Source organism: Schistocerca cancellata, chromosome 3, assembly GCF_023864275.1.
Source record: "Schistocerca cancellata isolate TAMUIC-IGC-003103 chromosome 3, iqSchCanc2.1, whole genome shotgun sequence".
Classification (NCBI taxonomy): domain Eukaryota; kingdom Metazoa; phylum Arthropoda; class Insecta; order Orthoptera; family Acrididae; genus Schistocerca; species Schistocerca cancellata.
In genome coordinates this window covers 378,555,812-378,572,038 of record NC_064628.1, presented here as the reverse complement: position 1 = coordinate 378,572,038, position 16,227 = coordinate 378,555,812, and the positions used below count along the sequence as shown (strand labels likewise).

At 47.6% G+C, this 16,227-nt stretch overlaps 1 protein-coding gene across 1 annotated transcript in view; it reads right to left on the bottom strand.

The window, feature by feature from the left end:
- The window catches only part of LOC126175072 (pyruvate dehydrogenase E1 component subunit alpha, mitochondrial-like), a 90,655-nt gene that overhangs the window by 16,727 nt on the left and 57,701 nt on the right, over positions 1-16,227 (bottom strand). Inside the window, exon 4 of the mRNA XM_049921599.1 lies at positions 12,668-12,886. Coding sequence (XP_049777556.1) covers positions 12,668-12,886 — 219 coding nt within the window. The remainder of the gene's footprint in view (positions 1-12,667; positions 12,887-16,227) is intronic.

Below are 16,227 nucleotides of genomic sequence, written 5' to 3'. Positions count from 1 at the left end.
CCTGTCCAACACACGTCCCTAATGGAACAAGGACGCCCTCTCCTGCTACTGCACAACTCAGTCACGATAGTAGTTCAACATCTGCCTGAGCTGATCAGAGAACACAAGTCGCGGCTTCAGTTTTACAATCGCAGGCAGATTCTAGTAGACCCTAGTTTTCTCAATTTCGGACGATGAAGCCTGTTTTGTCTGCCTGGTAAGCCACCTCCACACTCATCCGGACCTCATCAGTGACTTGCTTCTCTCACTGCCCGCCTCGCACAAGTATTAGACGGCGAAAGCACTGCTCATTGAGCACCTTTCTCACTCTCCGGCAGAGGCTATACACCGCATTATTCACGACGAGCATCTTGACAACCACACTCCTTTGCAGTTTTGGCAGCTCCTACATCCATTAATTTACATCCGACACTGCACCACTCGCTTCAGCGGTGTGATGCCTCTATGCCACAGACATGTCACTGGGCATTCGCTTTCTCGTCGACACTGGCGTCGACATTAGAGTTATCACAGCCAAGCACGCTGGCAACACTCTTTCACCTACTACCTTCGCCTTGATCGCCGACAATCATTCTCCTGTTGCGGTCCATGGCTCCATCAAGATGTCGCCTATCACCTTCCCTTTGACATTCCACGTTGTTGACGTGGATGAACCTGTGATCAGGTTGGATTTTCTACATCAGTACGACCTTTCACCAGATCTGCAAGCTTCCATGCTCTGCCATGTGTCTGGCTCTACTGTTCTGTGCTCACAGGAGCTCAGCACGACTTCACTCTCCGCCTCCTTCATGTTCATCCCTGCTCAAGTGCTCTGACCTGTCGAATGTGCACTCACAAATTGAAGAACTCCACATCCAGAATGCCACCTTATGCACCCACATTGCCTCTACCTCCACTGGGTTGTCACGTGCACGGCCTACAATACATCGGCTATCTGCAGAACCGCAACAAGGCAATCCAACACATGCCTCTACTACGTGTTCTTGCCAACCTGCTCCCGTGTCGAACATTCCAGCACCTGCTGTCGTTTTCGCATCACTGCAGCTGAATCTCCAAGACACACCTTCATGCACCCCTGCTGATTCTCCACACCGTGTGCCTCCTGCATCAAGCCTTTCATTGTCAACTACAGCCAAAGCCCCACCTATGCTGGCTTAGTTCATCAAGGTCAGTGAACCAGCATTGCCTGCGGATCCCTTCTTGACCCCTCTTTCCAACCCCCCTTTGCGAGTATTGGCCATCAGTAATGGCACTTGTCATTGGATTTGTACCAACAATGGCTGACCTGTATGTTATCAGGCCAGGGGCCTTAACGGTTCCAAACTTATGCGTGCCAAGGAGATCGTTCAGGATCTGTTGGCTTCGGGCATCCTCCATCCCTCCGATAGAAACTGACCTTCACCCATTCACCTTGTTCCTAAAAAGGACAGCACCTTACGCATATGTGGGGACTACAGGTCTCTTAACGCTTGTACCATTATCGATAACTATCCCATTCCTCATATAAAGGATTTCACACAATTACTACATGGTTCTAATTTTTTCTCTGTTTTACATTGTTCCAAGGCATACCATCAGGTCCCTATGCATCCACCAGATATTCCGAAGATGGCCATCATCACACCCTTTGGCCTATTTGAATTCTTTTACATGCCTTATAAATTGAAAAATGCTGTGCAAACATGGCAGCAGTTCATTGACTCCATTTTGCTCCCTCTGCCATTTGCTTATGCTTACTTAGATGATGTGCTGATCTTTTCCTCCTCCACTGAGGAGCATCAAGTTCACCTCGATGCAGTTTGTTTGGCCCTCACTGCCAATGATGTGATCATCAATCATGATAAATCTCAACTGTGTTCCACACCATACCATCTCCGCCGACGGCCTCCGACCAACGAGTTCTCATGTCGAAATCAGTTGATCTGCCTCTCCCTGAGAATAATGCTCAGCTCCATCATTTTCTGGGTATGGATAATTTTTATCGCCGCCATATTCCTCAGGCTGCCTCTGTCCAAATGGACCTCTCCGACGCCCTCTCCTGTAAGAACACCATTGGGAAACTGAAGTTGGAGTGGACCAAACCAATGCCCGATGCATTTGGTAACCTTAAAACTGCCCTCGCCAAGGCCATCACACTAGTCCACCCTGATCCTGAGGCCTGTGTCTCGAACACTACTGACGCCAGTGACTTAGCTGTGGGCACTGTTTTACAACAGCACACCGCTGACTCCACCCAACCCCTCTTTTTCTTTTCCAAGAAACCGACTAAATGGTCAGCTTCCTACCGAGAGCTCCTCGCAGTGTAAGAGGCGATTAAATATTTCCCTTGTGACCTCGAGGGGTGGTCTTTCACGATCTATACAAATCACAAGCCACTCGTGAATTCTGTTCGTAATCCTACTACAGACCTGCCACCGAGACATTTCCGCCATATGGACTACATCTGTTAGCACTCTTCCAACGCGTGCTATATCCACAGTGTGGAGTATGTTGTGGCAGACTACCTTTCCTGCATCTGCATGCTAACTGCACTGGTGAATCTGGAAGAGCTCACCCTACTTCAGGCTGAAGACGATGATATACAGCAAATAATATCAGAAAACGAATCATCGCTCTCTATCCAACCCCTTATAGTACACGGGTCGACGATCCCTGTCCTTTGTGACACCACTGCGGCCACACCCCACCTCCTGGTTCTTACCACTCTTCGTCACGGCGTCTTTACTGCCTTGCACATCTTGGCCCATCCTGGAATGAGCCACGACACGGCTGTTTAAGGAGCGCATTGTCTGGACCGGCGTGAAGCACGACTGCCACTCTTGGACCTGTGTGTGCATCCTGTGCCAGTGCAGTAAGATCGACAAGCACGCTCAACCTCCTTGGGTTATGTTTGACATTCTAAAGGGGCGTCTTCAGCACGTCCATAACCACGTCATAGGTCCCCTCACCCCTTCTGAGTGTTACAGATACATCTTATAGATAATTGACCACGTGACTGGCTGGGTCGAGGCGGTCCCTCTTTTTGACATCACGGCAGAGACAATCGCACGCTCTTTCATCTCAGCTTGGGTTACTCGTCTCGGCTGTCTCATGACCGACCAGGGATTCCAGTTTGAGTCCATCCTCTTTGCACAACTCTACGAACTTTGCGATTTCTGTGACGTTGCCAAATTTCACACTATGATTTACCACCCACAGGCGAATGGCCTGGTCGAACTGTGGCACCACACACTCAAGGCTATGCTTATGTGCCACGGTGGCCTATGGTCCGAGGCCCTCCCGTGGGTCATGCTGGGTATTCGCTCAGCCCATAAAGAAGACTTGCTGAGATTCTATACGGCGAACCCCTCCTCCTTCCATCAGCCACTACTGTGGATCTTCCCTCTCTGGTTGAATGGGTTCGTACAAACGTCACATGCCTCTGCACCCCCCCTTCCATGCCCTCACTCCACCCTGCCTGTGTTCGTCCACAAGGACCTTGCTTCGTGTGACTTTGTGACGCTGTGGGACAACACTGTGCGAACAGCCTTGCAACCGCCTTATCCGGGCCCTCACCGCATGCTATGTTGCGGTACGGACACATTCATCATCCACCTACACGGGCGCCCACAGACTGTGTGTGTTAATCGATTGAAACCGGCGTGGTCACTCACCTTCCTGCCTCCCGACGTTGCCCACCTGCCTTCAGCCGATGTCTCTCCACATGCGCAGCCGTTGGAACCACAGGACCCTTGCAGCACAGATTCCGATGCGCATACTTCCCGCGCTGGCACGAAGATTATGAGCTCGTGTGATGAAGCTTCCCTCCGCCGCGCTCCGAACTACCGGGTGAGGGGGGGATGGGGGGCTCTGTGTCGTCTCTGGCGCAGAGTACCCTATCTTTGACTGCTACTTCTTTGGACTGCTTTTGTTCTAGCTTCTTCTCGTCGTGAACTTTTTCTTCTGCCACGTTTGTTCGTTTTGTCTCAGTGATTAATAAATGCAATTTCCATGCTTTGTGTGTGTTATTACCGACCAACCATAGGTGATAACCCCGAGTTCTATAATTCCTTAGTTTTGAGCGAGTTTAACGATGTTGCAGGGAGCAGGGACAAGAATGTCCGTTGTTGCATATATCGCCCCTCTGAATGCGTGGAGCATAAACGCATCAACGTTCTCAACTCTTCCACTATCAGCGTTCACAAAATTCCTTTCTATTGCTACTTAAAAGTTGTAACCTGTTTTTCATTACTAAATAGCTAAACTGTTCACAAAAAAGTACGCGAAAACCTCGTAATTTCGTCTAACGCTCCGCAACACACGTACAGCATCGTCTTGCTCCTAGTCTGTGACGTCGCCAGAACATCAGCCAATAACAGAGCGTTTTCGATCACGTGACCAGAGCTTGATATTTCATGATTTTTAAGCTTTAATTACATGAAAATAACTGATGGTTTGTGAGAATATTAACCGTAAATGTTATTCATATGTCATGATCAATCAGAATAACAACAATCCAAACCATATTTTTAAAATTAGGAAAACAGCCTATTGTTGCCAAATACGAGCCACAAACGGCTAGAATCTTCAAAACATTAGCTTTTGAAGCAAACGTAATTACGAAACTTCCTGGGAGATTAAAACTTTGTGCCCGACCGAGACTCGAACTCGGGACCTTTGCCTTTCGCGGGCAAGTGCTCTACCATCTGAGCTACCGAAGCACGACTCACGCCCGGTACTCATAGCTTTACTTCTGCCAGTATCTCGTCTCCTACCTTCCAAACTTTACAGAAGCTCTCCTGCGAACCTTGCAGAACTAGCACTCCTGAAAGAAAGGATATTGCGGAGACATGGCTTAGCCACATCCTGGGGGATGTTTCCAGAATGAGATTTTCACTCTGCAGCGAAGTGTGCGCTGATATGAAACTTCCTGGCAGATTAAAACTGTGTGCCCAACCGAGACTGACCTTTGCCTTTCGCGGGCAAGTGCTCTACCATCTGAGCTACCGAAGCACGACTCACGCGCGGTGCGACTCACACTGCAGAGTGAAAATCTCATTCTGGAAACATCCCCCAGGCTGTGGCTAAGCCATGTCTCCGCAATATCCTTTCTTTCAGGAGTGCTAGTTCTGCAAGGTTCGCAGGAGAGCTTCTGTAAAGTTTGGAAGGTAGGAGACGAGGTACTGGCAGAAGTAAAGCTGTGAGTACCGGGCGTGAGTCGTGCTTCGGTAGCTCAGATGGCACAGTCTGCCTTCGGCAGTGACACAGTGCGGACCGTGTTGCCTGCCGGCCGCGCTGTGGTGCGCGCGCCGGTTTGTTTACGCCGGAGCAGCTTCGCGTGTGCGGTGTTGTGAGTCTAGAACGAGATGGCACACTCGTACAGAAAAACGACTTTGAAGTTCAGTTTTGCGAACGACTACACACGACCAAAGGCACACGAGATTGAACGTTTCTTAAGAGAAGAGGTAAAACTCGATCCACAGGAAATCGTGGGAATCAATTTATCGATCGTTTCTAGCGTCGTCTATGTCACCCTTGTTGACGAGGCGGCTTGCGAAAGACTTCTACAACGATCACCGAACGGGTATCGTTTCTGTCATGCCAACGGGAATGTTGGTGCGGTTACAGTCGATCACGCGGGAATGGGGATCCGCACTATACGAGTCTTCGAACTTCCGTTTGAGCTCCCGTCTGAACTTGTTACCGACGCCTTTCGACCATACGGTACAGTTCTATCCCATGTGGCCGAAAAATGGACGAGTTTTACCACGTACCCCGTTTTAAATGGGGTGAGACAAATACGGATAGAACTGCGAAAGCACGTCCCCTCTTATTTGTACATAGGAGGTTGTCGCGCGATTATAATCTATGATGGGCAACCTCGCACTTGCTCGGGGTGCGGGAAAGAAAGTCACGTCCGCTCGGAATGCCTCCAGCGACGTTTAGTACAAACTCCACATGATGACGTTCAGGCGCCACAACAGATTACTGTCTTACCGTTGACCTTTGTGGAAGCCCTGAGAGGCGATGTGAGGGAGATTTCCGATGGGCACCAGCAGCTGCCCCCTATAGAGAACATGGACACCAACGGACTGGAACTCCGACCACCGGTTCCACCACAGCAGACACAGGACACCACACAAGATATGCAGCTGACGACCGCTCCAGGCTCATCCGTGGTGGCTGCCAGTGCTTCCACCGAGAGCGTGATAGGCCAGGACCAAGACTGTGTATACGAAACCCAAACAGCCGATGCGGAAGCAAGGCAACGGAAACAGCGTTCGCCGAAGAGAAGAAAGAAGCGTCGACTGACTTCTGCTGACGATAGCCATAGTCCCGAGGGGACAGTGGACGACAACGACAATATCGACCTGAGACCAGTGGATTCAACAGATAACGAGATGACGATGCAGGAATTACACAGCGACGATCACTTGAACTCTCCTTCTGGTGACCGGCAGGCGGAAGTGGAGATGACAACTGTCCAACATCAGAGCGATGACAACGTTACCTCCCATCCTTCGACCAGTTCCGGAAATATGCTGGGGGACTGGGCCCAAGAAATGGACCAACAGGAACAGAATGAAAATACGAACGCGACGATTGAGGATAGTCCTGGCCAGAGGCCGGGAGGGGTCGGGAAATGTTGAACAACTTAGTGTGGTGAGGAGTGCCGGGAGTGCAGATAGACGCTTAATGACACCGCCCTACAACTGATGAACACACGCCAGGCGTACCGCATTGCCACGATAAACATTAATGGCTTTCGGACACCGCTTAAAATTCAAATGCTGAAAGATATGTTACGCGCTGCGGACGTGGATATTGTACTCCTACAAGAAGTGCGTTTCACGTCGCCGCCAGAGTTACGGCTACGAGGCACATTATTCAGTGCACGATGAAAGTGGATGCGGTGTGGCGATCCTCACCAGGGAAGGAATAGGACTGGAGGACGTCATGTCCCTCCCTTCGGCACGTGGCATAGCGATCACTGTCGACGGCGTACGTTTCATCAATTTATACGCGCCATCTGGCTCCACAAAACGCAGAGAAAGGGCGACCTTTTACACTGACGAGATAGCACCGTTGTTCGCTGGACGCTATGATAACTATATAGTGGGCGGCGACTTTAATTGTGTCGTCGACAAAAAGGACAAAGTACCTCATTATGTGCCATGCATGGAACTGCGTGCGTTGATTACCGAAATGGCGCTTCTGGATACCTGGGAACTGCAGCATGGCGACAGACCGGGTTATACGTTTGTAACGGGACATTCGGCGAGTAGACCTGATAGAGTGTATGTGACACGAGCTCTACGGACGGCGATACTGGATGCCGAAATCTGGCCAGCGGCTTTTACGGATCATATGGCGTACGTCTGTACGATTTCACTAACGCGTCAGAAAATATGGCAGAGTAAGGGTCACTGGAAAATGAATTGTGCACTTTTACGTGACACTGAATGTCGCCGGACGATAGAGGCGGCCTGGGAGACCTGCGTTCGCCGCCAACGAGCATACACCTCGGTTCTCCAGTGGTGGATTAAATGCGCAAAACCAACGTTACGGAGAACGTTGATACGACACGGGCAGGACAAATCGCAGTGGAACCGTACGACGGCTGATTTTTATTTTACAGCCCTGAGGGAGCTGATGACCCAACAACCATCGCCTGAAAGGCACACGGCCATGCGCAGGATAAAAGCCAAGTTATTACAGCTGACGAGACTAAGAATGGAAGGTATAATGGTCCGGGCGAGATTGGTGGACACAGTTGCTGCCGAAACCCCCTCCATGCACCACGTAGTATGTGAACGCCAACGACGACGCAGGACATTGATCAGGGAACTAATCTCTGAAACTGGCCAGCAAGTTGTGAACCAGCGTGATATTGCGCATGTGTTTACTGACTATTTCCGCCAGTTATATGGACCTGTACAAGTGAACCACGAGACACTACATGATGTCATCTCGGAAATGCCAGATAGAGGACCACCACTGGATGCGGAGACTTTCATCAGAGCGATAACAGAGGACGAGCTGACAGATGCAATTGCCAGGGGGGCTCCGAACAAGTCCCCAGGACAGGACGGCTTCCCAATTGAATTTTACCGCGCCTTTGCATCCCTCATGGGACGGACCTGGATTCAGATGTACAACGAACTCCTGTTACCGCAGACTGAGATACCTGCCGAATTCACGGAGGGTATCATCATCCCAATACCCAAACCACGCGGTGGCAGAAGGCCAGGAGATTATAGACCACTCACTCTCTTGAACTGCGACTATAAGATTTTCGCGCGCATCCTTGGGGCTCGCCTGCGGTCTTCACTTTCTGATAGACTCCTCATAGATCAAACTTGCCTCGGCGGTAAGAGTAACGTACATAGGCGCTCGGTGACTACCGAGATATCATCGCATTAGCAGCGGCATGCCGAGTGCGTGGGGCACTCGTCGCAATTGACTTCGATCATGCGTTCGACAGAGTGGATCATACCTTTTTGCATGCGGTGATGGGCAGATTGGGAATCCCACAGGTCTTCATTCTAGTGATCATGCGACTGTTGCATGGCGTGCGATCAAGGGTCTCGGTGAATGGACGGGGCACTGACTACATTGTTATTTCAAGGTCAGTTCGTCAAGGTTGCCCCCTTTCGATATTTTTGTATGCAATGGCTTTGGAACCCTGTCTATATGGTCTCCGAAGACGGTTGGAGGGAGTGCCGTTGCCACAACTGACCTTTCATTGCCGCGCTTGTGCTGACGATGTGATGCTGGTGGCAAGGACAGGCGAAGAAGTACGTACGGCGTTGGCATGGATACAGCGATACGGGATGGCGGCAGGAAGCGTGCTCAATCTACAGAAATCACGCTGCATGAATATCGGTCGAGGATTACAACCGGGGGAGGAAGGCCCGCTCATGTTAGTCAAGACCATAAAATGCCTAGGTATTACGTTCCACACGGATGTGCAGCGGACAGCAGCGGATAACTACCGACGCATATTGAAGCTGATGCGGACAATGGTGCTTTTACAGAAATTAAGAGCGTTGGATATGATTCAGAGAGTGACCTATGTTAACGTATACCTAGCACCGAGACTCACTCACGTAGCGCATGTCCTGCCTTTAACGCGCACAATGGCATCACGGATACAAGCAACTTTCGGAACCTACGTGAGTGTGGGACACCTATTTAAGATGCAATACACAACGCTTACGCTACCACCTGGAGAGGGTGGACTTGGTCTAGTGAACGTATATGAAAAGGCACGGGCGTTATTCGTCAGTACGATTTTCCGACAGTGGCGCGGTCAATTTCGCAGTATCTCGGGTGCGTTGGCCGATGTACTAGCGCCGACATCAATGCTGCCCCCAGGTAATGTGGGCCATATTTCACCGAAGCTGTCACATTTCAAGTCTTTTTTTTTTTTTTGGAGCTTAGCTATGTCAGAGATTCCTTCCCAACAACACGACTAACGACGACGCGAGATGTATACCAACTCTTACTGCGCCGGTGTCCCAGGAATACCCTGGAAAAGAAGTACCCAGACAAGAACTGGCGACAGATATGGCGCGTTATACGGAACGTTTACCTCCCAACGTCGGTACGCTCAACATGGTATGTGGTGGTAAATAGGAAGTTCGCAACGAATCAACGGCGGCACGCGATTCATTTGGCAGACACTCTACTATGTTTAGGCTGCGCAACAGTGGACACTGATGAACATCGTTTAGCATGTAGTGGGACGGCTCCAGAGTGGCACTTGGCACAACAGATATTGGCGTTCCTGTTACGCTCCGCCCCTCACACAATTTCATCAGACACACTTTTGTTCCCCCAAGAATCTTATTTTCCGGTCCAAAAAACCAATGCAGTGACATGGGTACGGGGAATGGTGGTGGACTACGTGTATAACGAATCGGAAGAGGACAAAATTGATTTTTGGCATTTTCTCCTGGATGTACACACGAAGCTGCAACAGCATAAGAAATATGGGCAAGACTTCGCTAATTACTTGCGACTTACATTTACCGACACGCCGGCCAGATGGGGTGTGACGGGTGAGAGATGAGATAGACGAAGAAGCCGAGATAGACATCGATCACACTTACGGACCCTTAGTTAATTTCGAGAAGACGACCCAGTCTAACACCAACGTCTGGAGAACGAGTCGATAGATGGCTCTCTTGCTCTATCGAACATCGGGTCGTGAGCAGGTGTCGCCCCCGACACGAATTTCATTTCATTGCTACAGGAGCATGTTTCTTTAACATTTGTACTATCCGCATTGCCTTCATGTCTTTCATTTGGACATTTTCAGTTTTATTCATTTCCTTAATTACTTAATTTCCTAATTAGGCACTATTTGTCAACATATGGACATTGTAGACAAAATGTATGTCAGCAAAGGTGGTAAGCCTGACAAAATAAATAAATAAATAAATAAAAATACAAATAAAAATAAAAATAAAAAGAATGGATAAGGCATCGGTCTCCTAAAATTGTCAATCCTCTGGGCCCGGGTTCGATTCCCGGCTGGAGAATTTTCTCCGCCCAGGGACTGGGTGTTGTGCTGTCATCTTCATCCTATTATCCTCAACGACTGCAGGTCGCCGAAGTGGCGTCAAATTAAAAGACCGCCACCCGGAGAACGGTCTGCCCGATGGGGTGCCCTAGCCATACAGTAAATAAATAAATTAGGATTATGCCAGCCATACGTGGCTGAGAACGTGCAAACTTTCTTTGAAGAACACGAGGTACCACTTGTCCTGAGCCTCTTCAAAAAAAAAAAAATAAAAAAAAAATGGTGGTAGAGCACTTGCCCGCGAAAGGCAAAGGTCCCGAGTTTGAGTCTCGGTCGGGCACACAGCTTTAATTTGCCAGGAAGTTTCATATCAGCGCACACTCCGCTGCAGAGTGAAAATCTCATTCTGGAAACGTAATTACATTTATAAAAATATCCCTGTATTAGAAAGCCGAGCGAAGCATAAGAATGGCTGATTCACTAGAACCGATAAAAATTTTTTTAAGCATCAATGAAAGTGCCTATGATAATAACAACAGACAACAACAGAAATATATGCTTCTCATACATGAAATATTCAGCTGAATAAGCTGCATATCAACACATATTCGAAAGTATTTGCTCAGAAACAAGCTGTAGTTTATGTCATTGAATCATTGTGATTCAGCTCTTTTTAAATGTATTTCACTATAATTCATGTGTCTTGGTAATTTAATTACGCATGTAACGCTAAACTGTAAAATTATTTCGTTCATTAAGTAGAAAATAACTGAAAACAATCATCATCCTTACGACGCATATGACTGCTTTCTCACCGCTTGGAGCGCTAGTATCGCTCCATCTGACTAATGGTAACAACTTTTGCACCAGAGACTGTCGTGACTGTTTATGTTAGGCTGTGACTGTACTCGAAACATCTTGACTTCCGCACCACGTGAAATGGCATCCCATGAAATTCCAGCAAAAGCGGAAGAATACATATTGAAATGTTTACATTAGGTTTATTCTTATGATGAAGGCAGTGACATCAGTTGGTGTTAGTTTGCGGTAGTGTGGTGGAGTGGACAGAGACAGTAGTGGGGAGAATGTTCAGCCGGTTGAGAGTAGGACTGTCGATATTTTTAAAATTTAGCGGTCATCTGATATATTTATATTTAAAAAAATATCATTATTGCCCCCGATATAACTAAAATGTATCGATATATCGACGGAAAAAATAACGATGTAACGGCCTATAAAAACATCGGTTGCACATTGTAAATATACTGCCGGTTTTAGAGCTGTGTATTTAACTATTGATTTATTCTTGGATATTCTGGACATCAACAAGCTATCAGCCTGCTTATTCCCGTTAGAGCAAGAATTGAAAGGAAACCGATCCACGAGAATGCTTGGCTACAACCACTTTGCTAACAATGGTAACTGCCTGTAGGTGGCACGATAAAAGGCGTCCGATGGCTCAACCTTTCGATTCCGTCATATATCGGATTTATCTATAACACTTCTTGTTGGCTGCCCTATTTTTTCATTTCTGAAAACGCTAGCAAACTAGCAGTTGTAGTGTCAAAATTGCGTGGTGAAGTTAAACGTTGCAGTTTGTGTTAGTAGCGCCGAGCGCCGAGTACGTCAGCATTTCCCCTCGCACGTCTCCGTCCACCGTAAAGACCAGTCTTGTCATTTAGATTTTTGTTCGTCATTTTCAGCAACTGTTTTTGAAGAATGCCAGTGTGAAGAAGGAGCATGCTAGTTGCGTTAAAAATTGTTTGTAGCGCAACTGGTGTGCTATTTCTTCACATCGGAAATCTTGTTATTCTATTCACACGGCCACCGCCAGGCGCAGTCGGACGTCTTCTTTGTGCCACCTATACTGGCTTTACACAGTCAAAGAGAAAGACTACTCAAAAAATTGTAAGACTCCTTCAAACAGTGAAGGCAGAATTATGTTTTACTACAGTTTCAAAAGAACAGTTATTTACCGAAAATTTGGTAAAAAATACAATATAAATCAAAAATATCGGCACCCGATATTGCCATTCGACATCGATACACTGTGTAGTATCGACCAATATTTATCGACGTTATTTGGAAAAATATCGATATATCAATATATGAATCTTTCATCAACAGCAGTAGTTGAGACGAGCGGCTGGAGCGACCGACCTGTGCGCCGACGATGCCGTTACCGCCGTAGAAGTTGTGGGCGTACATGTGCATGGAGCCGCCCTTGCCGCGCGCGCAGCCCGAGCGCCGGCCCGTCAGCTCGGCCAACACCCCCAGCAGCGGAACTCCCATCAGGTAGGTCCAGCCGTGCACGCGGTACGCCGAGATGACAGAGTCCTGCGGCCGCATCACACTCCGCATGCCGACCGCCACCGCCTCCTGCAACAGTGCCGCCGAACGCATTGCAATCACTCTGAAAGTGGAGCTTCTCCAGAGGTCTAATCAAAAGCATCCGGACATCTATTAGTGGACATTATTATGGAATTTGTCCGCCATTAGCCTTTACGACGGCTGGAGCTCAGCTACCAACACTTTAATAAAGGCCTCTCAGTGCCTGTGGAGGAATAGTAGCCACTCTTCCTCGGAAGCCAAAACCAGAGAAGGTAGTAATGCTGAACACTGGGATATGGAGCGAAGGCGTTGTTCTGCTTGATCTCAAACGTGTTCCATCGGGTTTAGGTCAGGACTCTGAGCAGGGCAGTCTATTTCAGGAACATTATTGACCATAAACCATTGTCCCACAGTTACTGGAGCGAAGTCAACACACTGCTTCATCCCAAAGGTTTTCCACTGGGTTTAGTTCAGGACTCGGAGCAGGGAAGTCTGTTTCAGGAATATCATTGGCCTTAAACTATTGTCTCAGAGATACTGAAGCTACACCGACGTTTAGCTTCATCCCAAAGGTGTTTCACTGGGTTTTGATCAGGACTCTGAGCAGTACAGTCTGTTTCAGGAATATCATTGGACTTAACCTATTGTCTCAGAGATACTGCAGCTACATCGACGTTCAGCTTCATCCAAAAGGTGTTCCACTGAGTTTAGGTCAGGACTCGGAGTAGGGCAGTCTGTTTCAGGGATAATACTGGCCATAAACCATTGTCTCATAAATACTGGAGCGAAGTCGGCATTCTGCTTCATCCCAAAGGTGTTCCACTGGGATTAAGTCAGGACTCCTAGCAGGGCAGCATACTTCAGGAATATTATTGGCCATAAACCATTTTATCAAAGATCTTGGAGCTAAGTGGAAATTCTGCTTCATCCCAAAGGTGTCCCGTCCCACTAGGCTTAGGTCAGGACTCTAAGCAGGGCACTCTATTTCAGGAATATATTGGCCATAAAACATTGTCTCACAGATATTGGAGCGAATTCGACGTTCTCGTTCATCCCAGAGGTGTTCCACTAGGTTTAGGTCAGGACTCTGAGCAGGGCAGTCTATTTCAGGACTATTATTGGCCGTAAACCATTGTCTCACAGATACTGGAGTGAAGTCGACGTTCTGCTTCAACCCAAAAGTGTTCCACTGGGTTTAGGTCAGGACTCTGACAAGGGAACCTCCCCATCGCACCCCCCCTGAGATTTAGTTATAATTTGGCACAGTGGATAGGCCTTGAAAAACTGAACACAGATCAGTCGAGAAAACAGGAAGAAGTTGTGTGGAACTATGAAAAAATAAGCAAAATATACAAACTGAGTAGTCCATGGGCAACACAGGCAACATCAAGGATAATATGGGCGCAGGAGCGCTGTGGTCCTGTGGTTAGCGTGAGCAGCTGCGGAGCGCGAGGTCCTTGGTTCAAGCCTACCCTCGAGCGAAAGGTTTACTTACTTTATTTTTGCAAAGTTATGATCTGTCCGTTCGTTCATTGACGTCTCTGTTCACTGAAATAAGTTTAGTGTCTGTGTTTTGTGACCGCGCCGCAAAACCGTGCGATTAGTAGACGAAAGGACGTGCCTCTCCAATGGGAACCGAAAACATTTGATCCAGGAAAACACGTCTGATATATTCTATACGACACTGGTGACGGCATGTGCGTCACATGACAGGAATATGCTGTCGACCCACCTAACTTGCACACTTGGCGAATGAGTAAAAGATTCTTCTACCTTGCCCGATTCAGGTTTTCTTTTGGATGTGATAGTCACTCCCAAAAAAGTGATGAAAACATAAGAGTGTATCACATAAACTGCAACAAATGAGTGCAACAGTTTCACAGTCGCACAGTTTTCTCTGTGCTCTGTCAAAACATGTTTTTAACGTTTTCAAATTTTTCCGTAGTAGACCGTCAAATCCTGCATATGTTCAAGCAAATCTGATCATGTCCTGGAAGTTTGGAGAGCGAAATTGATTATGTGTGAGTGCCTGAACTCTGATAATTGTCTGAAAATAAAAATTTAAACTTTCGCTCCTGTACCTATATCATCCTTGATGTTGCCTATGTTACCTATGGACTACTCAGTTTGTATATTTCGCTTATTTTTTCATAGTTCCACACAACTTCTTCCTGTTTTCTCGATTTATCTGTGTTAAGTTTTTCAAGGCCTATCCACTGTGCCAAATTATAACTAAATCTGGGGGGGGGGGGGGGGGGGTGCGATGGGGAGGTTCCCTTGTGAGCAGGGAAGTCTGTTTCAGGAATATCGTTGGCCTTAAACCGTTGTCTCACAGATACTAAAGCGAAGTCGACATTCTGCTCCATCCCAAAGGTGTTCCACTGCGTCTAGGTAAAGATTCTGAGCAGGGCTCCCTATTTCAGGAATATTATTGCCCACAAACCATTGCCTCACATATACTGGAGCGAAGTCGACGTTCTACTTCATCCCAGAGGTGTTCCATTGGATTTAGGTCAAGACTCTGAATAGGGAAGTCTATTTCAGGAATATTACTGGCCATAAGCCATCGTCTCACAGATACTATTTTATGACAGGGTGTATTGTCATGCTGATATAATCATCGTTTCGCAGCTGTTCCTCTACTATACACAGTGCTGTAAAATTTATTTATATCGTTCGAATTTAACGTTTTCTTAAGCGTGTAGTACACGTCTACATTGTATCGTCACCTCCTCTGTACTTCCCTGTTGACAGTATAAATGCTGACAGGTAGCGCTCCCAGGCGTTCGTCAAACCCAAATCCACCCAGCACCTTGCCGTGATACATCACCCCTAAACTACTCGTTTCTAGTCGTCAACTTTCTATTGATATCACTCTTTACACCATTTCACGCACCGCTGAGCACAGAATAGAGAAATCTGTGTATGTTATTGTGCTAGCTGTACTTCTGGTTGCACTTTAGAACTCACAAGTGATCCCTTCTCCTGATTTCATGCGATATTTTTACGACTACCCTTCGCAATGCTCGAAGGTCCCTGTCCGTTTTAGTGCATGAGTTCTTCCTGGTCCCAGTTTAGCTTTCGTTGTTCCCTTGCGTTTCCACTTCTCAATCACACCACCAACACTCGACTTGAAGAGCTTTAGAATGTATGAAATGTCTCTGACAGATCTGTCACTCAGGTGATATCTAAGGATTCAATATTATTGAGCTCGTCTGACCGACTCATACTCCTGTTATTGTTTCTCTACTGGCTACACAATATTCCCTGCCTCCTTTTACACTGATGGGTGGGGGTCTGCCTCTAGTGACATCTAGTGGTCACTTACACATTACGTTGAGGTGTCCACATACTTTTCATCAGATAGCGTACAGCGCTACGTCAAACCT